At 39.8% G+C, this 14,788-nt stretch overlaps 1 protein-coding gene across 5 annotated transcripts in view; it reads right to left on the reverse strand.

Annotated features, from left to right (window-relative positions):
• Window positions 1–14,645, reverse strand: part of DST (dystonin) — a 305,079-nt gene extending 290,434 nt beyond the window's left edge. For 2 of the 5 annotated variants that reach the window (XM_027695995.1, XM_027695994.1), the window contains exons 1-2: window positions 14,349–14,633; window positions 13,856–13,917 (exon numbers count right to left, since the gene is read on the reverse strand). In XM_027695995.1, the coding sequence (XP_027551796.1) occupies window positions 13,856–13,917; window positions 14,349–14,529 (243 nt within the window). In that variant the 5' untranslated portion in view covers window positions 14,530–14,633. Of the gene's footprint in view, window positions 1–13,855; window positions 13,918–14,348 lie in introns of all 5 variants that reach the window. The other 3 variants (XM_027695988.1, XM_027695993.1, XM_027695996.1) reach the window with 3 other exon arrangements.
• Window positions 14,646–14,788: the final 143 nt, after the last annotated feature.

Consider the following 14,788-nt stretch of genomic DNA (forward strand, 5'->3'; position numbering starts at 1 on the left):
GCAGTTTAAAGGCTACATTTCCTTTCAAAACTAAGAATGGATGCAACAATTCCTAATTTTCTACCTTCTTTTCTTACAGGAAAATATCTCTGCTGAAGTCCTTATGTAACAAAGCCAGCATTCAGAAAGGCTGGTCCATATAAAGATTCAAACTTCTCCATGGTTAGATTTTAGATAAAACTCAGGAAATTTATATTGTGAATCTAAATATCCTGAATTCCTACCAGCAGAAAATTAGTGGGAACAATACATTTCCATATAAACCTGCTGGGGTTTTTCCCCCATTCCCTTAGCTTTTGTGTTTTGTGGGGGGTTTTGCCTTTTTTGTTGTTGTTTTAATTAAGAAATCAGCAGAGCAAAGTTATGCTAAAATGCTGTTATGAAGCAATCAAAAGTACATGTATGGCTCTGTGAAAATAGGATTTACTTGTCTAATGTTCATGAGACTGCAAGGGAGGACAGCAACAGTCTGTTCTCGACAGACAGACAGACAGGTATCTTCATTATTTAAAGGTGTTCTCCATTAAGTAAATATATCTTTAAATGGCCAAAATACACAAACACATATTTACATACACATGCTAGTGATTGCTACAGATACACATGGCATGCAACAGATAATGTGAAAAGGTGAAGTGACATGGTGAAGTAAATTCCAGGTAACAACCTTCCACTCCTGAACACTGGAGAAGAGGGACAGGAATAGAGCCCAGCTTTACTTAGTCAGTCTGGGAGGTTCATATATGTGGTGCAACAGGGCTATGAAATACATATGATGCAAAGGTATGGACAAAATTTCTTCAATCTTTTTTTATGATCCCTCTTACTCTACTGAAGCAATAGAATTGTTCAAACTACAGGTAGGGACAGGCTTTGACACCCTGTATCATAATGGAATCCATATCAACCAAAGCAAGCAGCACAGTGAAAGCCACTACATCAGAAGATCTGCACAGATTTAGGCGGATCTCCAAAGATTCAGAGATGTAGATCTGTGAAACACTCTGCCACACTATTGCAATGGCAAAGCTTATTGCCTCATTTTGTTTCTACACTGTGAAATAGCTAACAGATACTTAGAATGTATCATTCAACGTGATACTAGGGACTATTCGGGATAACAGGGAAAAATACAACACAGTGAGCCTACTATTACAGAGCTTACTGCTCATGGAAATTTTCTTTTAGAAAAAATGTTAGTGTGCATCAAGGATTATTCCATACTAAATTAAAATATTCCTCAAGAGACTAAAATACCCAGCAAATATATTCCAAGTTCTGAAATCAAAACAGATTTTCTAAATGCATTATTGTTCATTCACACATGATGGCTACTGGCTGAAGCCTTGTGATATACCCTGCACTGCAGCTGCTCCCTCACCACACTCCCATTAGCCAGATAAAACTCTTCTGGAAAGTATGTTTATGTAACAGAAGCATTGATAGAAGCTAAGCAGCTCTGTAAGTGCTCAGAAACACATGCCAAATAGGGATTTAAGAATGTGAATCTGTCTCACCGAGTGGCTTCACCTCAAAATATGTCAAGGTTTACTGGTTAAGTATTATGCTTCAAGATGAAAAAGTCACCTGTGACCTAGAAAAATCTGTTTATAGACAATGCTTTGCGTTGACATTTTATATATTTTTCTGTTTTGCTGTTTATTACTAACAGGAAAATGGGATCTTTATCTCTTTAAGAGCTCATCTGCTTCTGTTTGCCGAAGCTTATTCTTCTCTTGAAGTCATAATCTGCCTGCAGTATCACAAATGGTTGCTGTGGGGAGGATTATAATGTGATAAAGGCAGAGGATCTTGATTTCAGGTGGAAAATTAATTCCGTATCAACAAAGATAACTTTGCAAGGGCAGAGTCCTCAGACCAAACCCCAAAATGCTTACTCATTCCTGCAATGAGACTTTGCCAGAATGAAGACCCAAATCTGGAAATTTTCCAAATTTGGTAGTCAAAAATGAAGACAGGAGTCAAAAGTGATGTAAATTACGGAAGCTGCTACTCCTATGATCACTGCAAAACTAGAATGGCCAGTGATTCCTCCTAAACAGTGAAGTGAACAGAAGCTTCTTGTGTCTTCTGTGTTATTTATCCTTCAGTTTAGCCCAGAATTGAAAACATATTAATACAGCAATCAAAATAAAAAATGTGGAAATTACAAAAATGTCTGTTTGGTAAAAACACCACTATTTTAAATGTTAAGTCAGTGCTCACAGAAGAGCAGAAAAATATTACAAAATATTCAGGGAAGCACAATACATCACCTGAGACCAAATTACTGAGGAAACGCTGGAGATTTTAAAATCACACTGATAATACAATGAGGTTGCTCTAGCACCATTAAACAATTTGCTAATTTCCTCTATCATGTGAATGCTGTGTCACTGGGCAATTACAAACTTTTTCTTTTTCTTTGTGCTGGCAGGGAGTTGCTCATTACTAGACCCTACTGCCTGACTCATTTTTGTGCCTGTAAAATTCTGAAACAAGGCAAACAAAACAAAACTCCAACTATGTATTTTAGAAAATCTGTCTTCCAAAAACTAAAATAGCAGCACAAATATTTACGTTAAAGTAAACTAAACTTTCTTAAAGAAACAACACAGATGATCACCAGAACCAGTTTTGGATATATCAGAGGAAGACAAGAGGCAAACTGAACCTGGGATTATCTTCTCTCTAAAAGCATTCATGTGCATCCTTCCAGTTAGAGTCTGTTTGAATCCATAAAGAATGATCTCCCTAATCAGTCAGCAGGAATAGAGGTGTCTCTGGAGGCTGTTGCAGAGCCAAAGCCTAGTCCACCTGCTCTCGAGGGAACTTTTCTGTCTGAGGAAGCAGGCTAGGGAAATCAGCCTCTTTTACCTGAAATTCATCCTTTTAAGTCTTCTCTGAAATTTTGGGGTGGGAGTTTTTTCCTAGAATGAAGTGTGATAATATTGAAAGAACCTGTTCTGTCTATCTTTACACCCAAATCAATGATGACTGTTGCCAGCCTGGGCACTGCATGCCAGAGAACACTGTGTAAAATTACTTTCACAGTAAGGTGTTCTGTAAAAAAATATCTTCTTATCCAGCCAAGTTTTAACTTCGTATCTCTGATTCAGTGACCAATTTCTTGTCTATAGAAACATGTGTGGGTTTCCTCTGACCAAAGTTCATTAGACCTCCCCTCCCTGGGTTGCCCTTTGACCCACAGAAGCCAGCAGGGCAGATGAACCATTCCTTAACAGCACCTATTTCTCTGCCTGTAATGGGAGCCCAAGCTGACTGCTTCACTTATAGACATCCCTACTGTCAGTATCCAAAATTAGATAGGATGGATCAGACCTATGATGGTTAGGTTTTGGTCTGCCTTCAATACAGTATTCATCATTCCATACATATTTTATCATATTCCTCTTATTTTCCTCCTTCTACTTGAAATGATTCTGGTCTCTTCTGTAATTTTTTTTTCCTCTGAGATGTTTACATTTCCTTGTTCACAGACATCACTCTTGCTGGATCCCTGTAATTCAGTACAGTACTCTATATAAATCCATATTACTGATATATATAATAGTAGAACATTTCCCATCCCATCTTCTTTCTGATGAGGCTATACATCTAAAAGTGGTCTTCACTGAACTGTCAAAAGGCATTCAGAAGTCCCTTTCTGGAGACCATAAACCTAAAAATTAAGAAAGAGGCTAAAGACTTTTCTCTTTAATATACTCAACCTTGCATTTCTGAACATTATTTGTCTGTTTATTTTCCCTATTTCTTCAGTGTGGTCTGGTATTTGATAACCAAGTATGTCATACTCTGCTATGCTTGTTATGTTTTTGCTTATTCTCATTCCCAATTCATTCATCATAAAAACCAGGAATTTTAAACATTCTAAAAAACTTATCTTTTGCCTTTTTTTTTTTTTAATTTACAGATAAGGATATTTTGAATAATGTGTTGAACCTTTTTCTTTCACTGTCTTAGTTTTCCTGTATTTATTATAATTCTTTGTCTGGTACTTGAATAGCACCATATGAATACGTCAGTGCTATCCCATGTGTGCATTATTGCTTCAGATATGAATCTCTGACTTACCCATTCTTTCAATGCACAATTGTATTAATTCACCAGATCCTTTTCCTCTCCATTCTAGCTTCTACTAACCCTACTGCCTTCATCATACATTATCTATTATTTTTATGCTTGATAAGAAACCATATTCAGTTTTCATTTTTTCCAGCGTATAAGTATTTTATGTAGAATATATTGGATGATCTTGAACCCAACCTTTCCAGCCGGTATGTGTTTTCAGAATCAACAAACATTAATACCATCAAGGTAAGAGTGCATTATCTCACGTCCAGCTATAGTCAACAGAAATCTTTGCATTAACTTCAGTGGGCACTGGACTGCAGGCCAGTTTACCTTCTGGCAGAACTTCAGTAAATCACAGAAAAAGTGCTAGCTAGCATCAAGCCATAATTCAATGACAACAGAACTCAACTGTGTTTGCAAAGGCCTGTACAGACATTTGAATAATTCCTGTAGACTAGTGCACTTTTTAAGGTGCACTAATGAATATTAAAGCCAAAAGAAGCTCAGATAGGATAGCCAACCTCACGTGCTTGCTTTTAAGGTTTTTGACAGTGGTTGTATGTGCATGAGAATTGTCATCTATTACCATTGTCTATTAATGGCCTCAAGAAACAGTCTTTGAATTGTCAGTTACCGCCTGTTTAAAGCTTGAAACTTTCATTTATATGCAACCTACAACATCTTAGGGCCTGAGCCATTAGACTGCATAATATCAAACCTGTTCTCAAGATGCTGGTGTTCTCAGCTGTTTTGCAGTCAGGCTGAAACAGAATTAAACCCTATAGTTGGAGTACCTACTTGAACTAAAAAGGCAGGTTTAATTCAATAACTTTATTGTATGAAATTCCCCTGCACACTGAGAGAAATCTGAGATTCTATCTGCTACAAAGAGAAACATATATATATGTATGCATCTATATTATAAGAATAGTTTCAAAAAGTGAGCAAGACTGCATTATTCCCCTCATTCCTCTTCCATAGTGATTTCCATCCCAAATACCATCAGTTTACAAAGAAACAAAAAAAAGAAAAACCAATGTTTATTTAACTGCCAGTTCTTCAAGTTCAACCCAAAATCCAAGATTCAAGTTAAATTCTCTGAGCTATTTATACATCCTCTTTAATAGTGAAGATTGCTAAGTAATGCAAAGTCTTAATTTTCTATCGCAGGAAGATTATCTACACTCACTGAGTGTATTACTTCACAAACACCCAAGGAGGATGCAACTGCATTTGATTCTATCAGGATTCTTTCTTAATTCTATCAGGACTGAAAAAAGAGATTGCAACCTTTTTGTGTGTGTGTGTGTGGTTCTCTTGATTTTATTTTTTTAATCTTACAAAGGGTTATTCCTATAAAGATCTGAATCGGGATTTAAAACATAAAATGTATGATTTTACAGTCAATTTCCCATTCCACTCCCTCATTAGCAAGCTTTCACTGATGCTTCTTCACATGCCTTATGTTATTTTAGGAGATATTATTCTTATCTTCTAAACCTAAACTCTAAGCAGTGCTGGAACCATTTCTCAAATATTGAAGACTGTGATTTGGCACGTGTCATATTCCAAGATAAGTCCACACATTCAAAGGTATCTAAAGCAATTGTCTTTTACATAACCTGAACAAGATTGCTCTTCCAATGGAGTTCATGAAATAGAACATCAATAACCTGCTTTCCAGTTCATAAGCAAGTACCTCAGTATGTACACAGGAGCCTTTGTGTGAAGCTAGGTTTAGGTGTGAATTTAGAATACAATTTCTAATAACCCATGCTGCTTTATACTTCTGTTTTACATGACGTGTTTGGTTTTTCCTGTCATAAGGTCAGGATTCCGGTCAAGCACAGGTAAGCTGTAACACTAGGAAAATCTGATGATCTACAAGCAAATAGCCAAATAGCACGCCCAGTCATGCCTCAAGATACCCTTTAAATACTCTTTCCTGTCTAAACCTATAAGCCACAAAAGCTGGCCTGTTCTCCAAGCAGTCCTATCATTCTCTGACAAGAAGGTTTGCAGCTTTCCATGGCTGCCTTGCCTTTGCAATGGTTTGTCCCACTTCCTTCCCTTTTACCTCAGCACTGCAAGCCTACAGTAGGAAGGGAACAATTATTTAAGAAAAAAAATAAATCAGAAAACTCCTTAATCAGTAGTCTGCAAGGGAAAGTTTCATTTAAAATATACTAGTGCATTCCCCAAGCATGTCCCTTTTCTACTCCTGATTCCTTCATTTTCCATCTCATCATGTCTCCTCATCTTGGGCAGTGTCCTGTATACATTAAGAATCTGCCATTAGAAATTAGCTTTAAATATTAAAATACAGTAAGAAGGAGAATAAGAAATAACAGACGTTGCTAAAGCATTGCAGTGCTGCACAACATCTAGTACAAAGAAATTACTGTCCTCTGTCCAGTGTGCTTGTTTGAAACAAACTGTTAAGAAAATTTATGCTACCACAGCACGTGAAGATGGCTCTGCATTTTTTCAATTATAAAATAGATGCATAACTGATGGAAGACTTAGCAGGAATGTATTAGAAAAAGATACCTAGGCTGGAATTCAGATATCTGTTAAGATACCCAGATTCAGATACCAACAAGATACCTGAATGGATCTCTGCTTCAGCAGCAACTAGACTAAGCTCCTGTTATTACCAATAAAAAATTTAGTTGACACATTCAGTGAGGCTCAAAGAACCATTCAGCTCATCCTGAAGCAGACACCTACACTAGGTCAGCTGAGCTCTAGCTCTATAGACTATAAGCTGTAAATGCCTACAGTGAGCTTATTGGGCTGAATAAGGGGATGCTGGTTTTGCAAAGTCACTTTCCAACTCCAGCAGCACTTCACATGAAGGAAGGTAGTGGCAGCAGATCAGAAGGGAATGATACCTTGAGCTGGTTGTATCATTTTGTTCTCTCTAGAACATTATGTATTTCAGTACAGTTAATGCTATCAATTTACATAATTATCAAATAAGTCTGTAAGAACTGTGTTTCACTTCCAGTTTGCTCTACTATCTACCTTGCCATCCTGAAGCCAAGTGCTGTATTTAAACAGCTGAGTGGACAAGGGAGATAAGGACTTTGGCATAACTTGCAAGAAATGTGCCTTTGCCCAAACATCAACCGCAGTTAGTTTCTGTAGCTGATGTGGTGTTTTCACACTTTAGTCGCAACTCATGTTTCATTTCCACTGATGAGTCAGGAACTGCAAAGCTCTGACTCTCCTTGATGCAAGGCAGTAGGGCACAAGGGAGCACAGCAGGGGCTCAGACACTTTGGATCCACATAACAGGTACCCAAGCTCACCAGTGAACTAGAAGCACAAGGAATAAGCATAAAAACAAGGCAGCTTTGCTAGATCTAGGTCTAGAGCAGCTGTCTCAACTGTGAGCCTGACAATATGCTAAAGGGTCTCTGCCACACAGTGCTGAGTCCTTGCCCTGGGAGGCTGCAGGAGCCCACGTGGTGCTCCCTCCACAGAGCCCGAGACTCCTCTAGGCTGCAGAGCAAGGGGGGCAGGCTGAGAGGCTGCAGCTCTGCATATCTGATACGACCAGGCCAGAAAAGCCCAGCTCAGCTGAATCAGATCCTATATGAAAACAGCAAGGTGACTTCACCCTGTGCTCTGCGCATTCTTCCATAGCACATGCCTCTTCTTAAAGAAGTTTGGGAATGGAAGAGAGCGTGAGTGAGGTTTCCATGCCCTAGGAAAACACACGTAACAGCCCTGGAGCAGCCACAGCACTGAGGGTCGCACTACCCTGTTCGTGTGGTGCTTTCTTTCATTTAATACCCTCAGCCTAAAGTGCTGAGCTGTTTCTGAAGGGGCATCCACAACCTCATCTGTCACCCTTATAATCTAACCACAGTAACTGAGAAATCAATGCAGATGATTAAGCTTCTCTTAGCTCTATGTGGTCTATGGACCCCTGCATGATCCTTTCTGTCCATGTAAAAAGTTTCTATAGCAGTGCAGTTGTGGTAAAACTGAAGTATGACCTCAGCTGTTTTAATTCACAGTTTCAATCTGAGGTTAATTTAGCTAGCTAGAAGTTCCCATTCTGTACCTGCGTACAATGTGGCTGTTAACAGACGGATGGCCACAAGCCATGCTCCACCTGCATCCCCTTGAAACCAGGGCTCTGCTTGTGTGTACTGGGAGTGTGCACTGGCATAGAGCACAACAGAAGCTGCAGCCTCATCTAAAACACATTTCCAGAGATAACAGTAGATACTGAGAAGCCTGGATATCTAAATACTTAGATGATAGCTATGAGTTTGTTGGCATAACTGTATTAATGGGAAACTAAAGAGTAAGAACTTTTATGAGGTAGCTTATCTTTATGCAGCGGTTGTCTGTATCCTGTTAGAGAACTGTGGAGATGTATGGCCAGTCTTCATGAACGAAGATTTTGGGAAAGGTCTTTTACCTTTCGAGCCTGCGCAATGGATTTTTTAGGTGAGACACAGCCTGCGCTGAACTGAGCCCACCCTTTAATCCTAAGGTTCATCAGCCGGGGCCAAGTAAGCTTGGACAATGGCAGTGAGGTCCTCAGGACGTAGGTTTGTTTAGAGTGACCTTCTCTTAGATGGATGGCCTTACAGGGCTGCCGGGCTCCATCTGCCCGGGGGAGTATCCCTGACCGGGAACGTGTTCATTTATAATGCAGGTCCCAAGACCATGCCTGACCACTGATGTGGACCATGACACAATGTCAGTACTTTATCAGGTGATTGATGGAGCTAAGAGGAGATCCCCTCAGCATTTCAATGTTCTGCAGGCTATCAGAAGCCAGAGCAGAGATTCAGACAACCAGAAGGCTATATAAATATGTCAGGCATTTCTACACTACACTTTAGCACAGAGTAGAGGTACCAAGTTAACTCCTCTGAAGTTAGTTTAGTTCAGGAACCCAAGTGGTCTTGCTGCAGCAACCAGGCAATTGCCATGTTTTGTGATACAATTACTGAACAAGCTGTTCTCAGCATAGATTAGTGCTTGCTGGGCTATCTAAAGGCAGCATTGCAGTGACTAAAGCTGACAAAGAGTGATGGACAGATGACATATAGTAAGCCAAATCTCAGTGATACCTAGTTTGTCATGTGACAGCTCAGTGTGACATACCCTCTCTGGGCCACATTATTGGACATATTACTGAAAAATGGACAGATGGATTTGTCCTTATACAGTATAACCTGTATATGTAGCTCTCCATTCATTCCTGTACATAAGTGCTTTCATACATCTAAAAAAACAATTTATATTCCCTTGAACCTGCTCCTTAACTCTTAGACAGCTAATGGAAAAATAGTTTAAACATCCTGGGGGAAAAGCACGTCAAACACAAAGATAAAATATTTTCAGGCTGATTCAGCTCTGCAAAGACAAGGACACATCCTTTCAACGTATTTTTCTGGCTAGTCCTGCATGTTTCTGGTGCTCCTTGAATGCACTCCCTCCAGTCAAACAGAAGACTCAAATTCAGCTTGGAGGGTCTGCCGATTTCTCTCTTCACTGAAGCTGTACATATCTGGAGCAGTTTATAAATAGCTGTAATGCTCGGGATGAATTATTGTGCAACTCTTCAAAGACTATTCATTATTGTTTTGCAAGATATCTGAACTGTATTTTTAGGCAACTGTCTCATGATCAGTCTCAGAAGGGGGATGATTATGGCAAAGGTATGCTAAGGGATAAATTTATGAACGCTTTTTCTGGGCAAAGTAATATATACATTTCCAGGCAACTGTTGTACTATTGTTTTGCATCCATTTGCTGTTAAAAATTATCATCAGTCTTGGCTGACCTATTTCACTACCAGTCTTGTCACAACAATAGATTGAATACATACAACATTGTAGGCACTGTTCAGTGTACTAAGAAGAAAACGTGGGGTCTGCAAAACTCAAACAAGCAAATGTTATTCCTTTGCTACAGCTGTGGTTAACACATGCTGCCAGCCCTCCCAAAGAGTCTTTATTCATAAAGTGTCAACTCCTGTTTGCCGTACTGGTGTGTCTAGTCCCACCTGGGTTATATGAAGTCAGGATTTACAGTGGACTGTAAAACTTCTATGAATTTGTTTCCTAGTAGACTTATACCCATAGGTCTCAGTGGAAGCATTCACAGGAACCTGGCCCAAAATATATGAGTCAAAATCAAATAAATACAAAACGAAACATGTTGCTCATGACTACCCATTAACACTGATACCTTCAGTTCCTGAGATCATAGTATTTCTTTAAAAGGTAAGATAAAGGAAAACTGTAAAACTCAGAGAAAATTTCAGGCAAAAGATGTTTTCCCCAATAATATGAAAACCATTAACTTCTGGTTTAGCAGTTAGTAAAATTATCCCTTCACAATCTCATAAAACCCAACCATTTCTAGATCCTGAATGAGGAACTTCCTTTTCAACAGTTCTTACCACCAAATCAAATGATATTAAGAATTATACCATTTGGATTAATTCCTTCCAGCCTAAGGGTTAGAAGCTTACTTCCTTTTTAATTGAAAGGTAAAAATCTCACATAATCCTGTGACTCCAGAGGCTTCAACAATAAGGAAAACTAATTCAGAAAGAAATTTAAATCACAAGAAATGGCAACACCAACACAGTAAGCAATGCTTTTAAATTGAATGGTACAAATGTAAAACGCTAAACATGGAAATGTATCAAGCCCAAGTCCACAAACTACTCAGAAAAAATTCCTCTACTTCATGAGAAAACAAACTTCTACAGAGAGCACAAGAAAAATGAAATCAGTGAATCACTAGTAACATAAATATTTTTAATATAAGGGGTTAATAATAATAATAATAATAGCAACCATGGATCATAGTCCCTATTTGGGTAAAACTCTCACTGAGTTATATTGTTATTTTGGTATCATTTGGGTTCAGCACAGACATTTCATTCTACAACTAATTTTCAAAATAAAGAAAGAATAGTGCAAACAGCTACATCAAAGTCTGACGTGTCATGTAGCAATGAATATTTCTGTTGGAAATTTACTTGTTTTCTTTTTAAAGCAATGGCATATCTAGGTCTTCCTCAGATTAGAAACATTAACTATTCTGGGTGTGATTCCTTTGTGACTTCATGGAATATCTATAGCACCTGGGGGATGGAGGACTCTTAAGAGCAATTATAGTCATAATGATCTTAAGGACTGCAGTCAAAATATCCTAAAAAATAGAACTGAAAAACTTCAGATGGTAGTAAATAAGTGTTAGTGGTGAGGTGTATTATCTCGGTAAACTCTTACATCTTCTTCCTGGTTAATTTTTTCTGTTATGAAGCACCTCTAACAAAGACAGACTTTAACCTATTTTATATTCATAATGATTCATGCAAATTTACCTGTTTTTGAGGCAGGAGGTCAAGTGTTTAAGTTCATTCTATAATAAGTAATATTTGCATAGACTCTTGCTCTATTATAACAAGATATATTTTTCAGAGACATTAAAAATCAAGCCCCCAAAAGAATCAACTATTTGTGAATTCAATTCACCAGTGGCATATAAAATTCAAAACAGGAGAGCTGATCATAAATACATTTTCAAATTTTGTACCTGCCCTCTCATAATATAGAGTCTTATTTTTTAATGTGGGGGTTCAGCACTAAAGGAAAGGTATTCAATAGTTCTCACTGCATATAGACAATGAAGGCATGCACCATAAGAGCTATGGCTCTGGCTAAGAATCTCAACACAAATTTGCACATATCTATTTTTCCAAATATAAGGCTTTCCTGGCAGGCAGACAATCATGCAGGAATTGCCAACCGTTCTGTAGATAGGACAATTATAATTCTCTGTGCACTGCTGCTAGACCACCTGCACGTTCACATGTGAGGGAAGTCAGATTTGAATGCAGCTCTCAGGAGATGAATGCTAACCAACTGCTATTTACTATCAATTTTCATTATCTTCTATGTGATTAAGAAACACCATTTATAACTACACCTGACAAACAACTAAGTATGGCGGGAGCTAGCAGATGTACCTTGTGCTATAAAACTTAGAGTTGAGATGTTACATTCATTTGGGGGGTGGGGGAGTATGCAAAGCCCATATTTTCATGTATAAGTCTTTGTTTTCATCAGCACTTTATTGGAGTTGGAAGTGTGTGATGTTTTGTGATGATATAGATTGCAAATGTCAAATTCTGCTTCAGATAATGCTTCCAATATTTTTAATGGAAGTATGCCTGTAATTTTTTCATTAATCTATTCCATTAGATTCATTAAAATAACATTTTACTTGAAAAAAAATTGGAAAATGAAAATTTAATGATGTCAAATGAGTCATTGTTTTCTCTTCAGAATCAAAAGTCTCATCAGATAATAAAGGGAAAAACAGCTCCACTACTTATTTAAAAGGGCAGTTTAGACCACTAGCTGTAGTGTTACTCTATGTAAACAAAATGTAGACAATTATGAAAGAATATAACAGTTTTTATTGCTTTATTTTAGAGTGTTTCATTAAATGGAAGCTTCTAGGAAATATTTTATATTCATCTACTTCTGACTGGGTGATACGCAAATAACCACATGCTGAAGTAATAAAAATAAATTACTCTGCAAACTTCCCTTTTAAGGGTCACCATGCAGGATGGCACATATTTCAAAAGGGTATAACAGAAACTTCATCTCTATCTAGGCTAAGGATTGAATGAATTTTACATGGAAACCAAGTATTTAATATTGGATAAACTAAATAATGAAAAAAATCTTTTGGTTTCTAGAGGGACACATTTGTCTTTACTGAAGCACTGTTCAGTCAACTACAAACCTGGGCTTTTCATAAAGATAGGACACTCCCTATGTCATCTTCTTTTTGTGACAGTGTGTACAAATTTCAAAATACTTAGGAGTTTAAAACTAATTACCGATATGAACCACATTGCAAAAATATATCCCATGCACACTTTTGAAAACATTAGTCATAACTGGGTAATTTTCACACCCACAGCTGGCTAAGAAAAAAATGCAAATCTTTTAAAACAAAAGATCATTTTAGTGCAAAACTCTCTCTCAAGGCTTCCAGAGTATGAGGCAATGGCATGAAGATATGCCTTAAATCAATAGCAGGAAACCAGGCAAGAGAAATATCTAGACAGGAGCTCTACAGGGCAGCACGGAAACAAAGTGGATACTAAACCAAATATTGTTTTACATATTTTCCCAGTAATTATTCTCCTCATTCAGAATCACTAGGAATTGTCTGGGGTTTGTGTTATACTTTCAGCACTGGCATGTAAGAGTTTTGATTCCCCTGATCTATGAATACAAAGTCACTCACTGAGCTGCATGCCAAACAGGCTTGTAGTCTGGATCCTTCTGGGATCTCCCACGGCAACATCCAAGCCAAGCAGGCAACTTCCCTGGCAAGGAGCAGGGCGCAGGTGAGGGTTGGTAGCAAAACAAGAGGTTCTGCAGTTGCAAAACTGACCAGCTCTGCTCGTATGTACAGTGCAGTCAATAACTGGGCTCAGGGTTGCTTTTGGACAGAGGGAGGTCTGACACATACAGTAAGCACAGCTTTCCTCCAAGTAACCAATACCTTTGGGAATGACACAAATCGGCAGGCCGGTAGGGTAACACAGATGAAGGTGTTGGGGGAAAAAAAAACAGACCAAGAAATGAAATGCATTATGTTTTTCATGCAAAATGAAAAGTTCACTATGTGATTTCATTAACAAAAGACCACGACAATATGTACTCGGGTAAAGAGAACAACTTCTGACCTTGAAATTGCGTGCTAAATAAATTACCTCAGAGCGAAAGTGATGAGTTCTCATGACAGCATCTGGAAGGCAAGCAGAGAGACACACAGGCTTCACCAGCTCCACCTCGCATTTCGCTCCGGCTAACGGGTTTACCCCGCCGCTCGCCCTTTGGCGCACACTTCGGGACGGGTCTGGCCCTCCCGGCGCAGCTGGCAGCTCCGCCCGGCATTTATATTTAATTCATCGGAAAGAAGTTCAGCATAAAGTTCTGCTGCACTTGAGAGACCGGGGAGGGCTGGGAGGTTTCCCATCCCCTCACCTCGCTCCCGCTAGCCGACGTTTCTTTAAGGGATGGGTGGAGACAAGGCTGCCGCAGTCCTGGGCTCGGCTTGAATTTTCTTTAAAGCCTTTGCCCGGCTAAACCGAGGCAGAGCGGCCCTCCGCTGGCAGAAACCGCCGGCTGGGTCGGGGGCACCCCCCGCCGCCCTCGGGGACTGGCAGCATCTCTTACCTCGGCTCCTTGAGCGACCTGAAAAGACGGATTTGATGGGATGCCTCCCTTTCTGGAGCCTGCGGTGCCAGCAGCAGAAGAATAAAATCGTGGCAATGGTCCCCAGCAGCAGCAGGAGCAAGAAGAGGGCGCACTGGATGCTGTAGGGTCTCAGCAGGACCAGGAAAGCCGCGGCAATCATGGCTCAAGCGCCCGGCTGCCCCTGTGCGTGCGCGGGTCTGCGGCGAGCGGCGGGGGGCCGGGCAGTGCCGGGCAGCCTCTCCCCCCGGCAGCGGGGCGGGCATCGCCGCCGGCACCGCGCTGCTGGAGCCGGCAGCCGGGCGGGAGGCGGCGGCGCGGGGGAGGAGGAGGAGGAGGAGGAGGAGGAGGAGAAGAAGGAGGAGGAGCGGGATGAGATTCAGGCCGTGACTCAGCAGCCGCCGCCGCGGTGATGGTTGCGG

The sequence above is a fragment of the Neopelma chrysocephalum genome, unplaced genomic scaffold, assembly GCF_003984885.1.
Source record: "Neopelma chrysocephalum unplaced genomic scaffold, ASM398488v2 Primary Assembly neopelma1_104, whole genome shotgun sequence".
NCBI classification, from domain to species: Eukaryota; Metazoa; Chordata; class Aves; order Passeriformes; family Pipridae; genus Neopelma; species Neopelma chrysocephalum.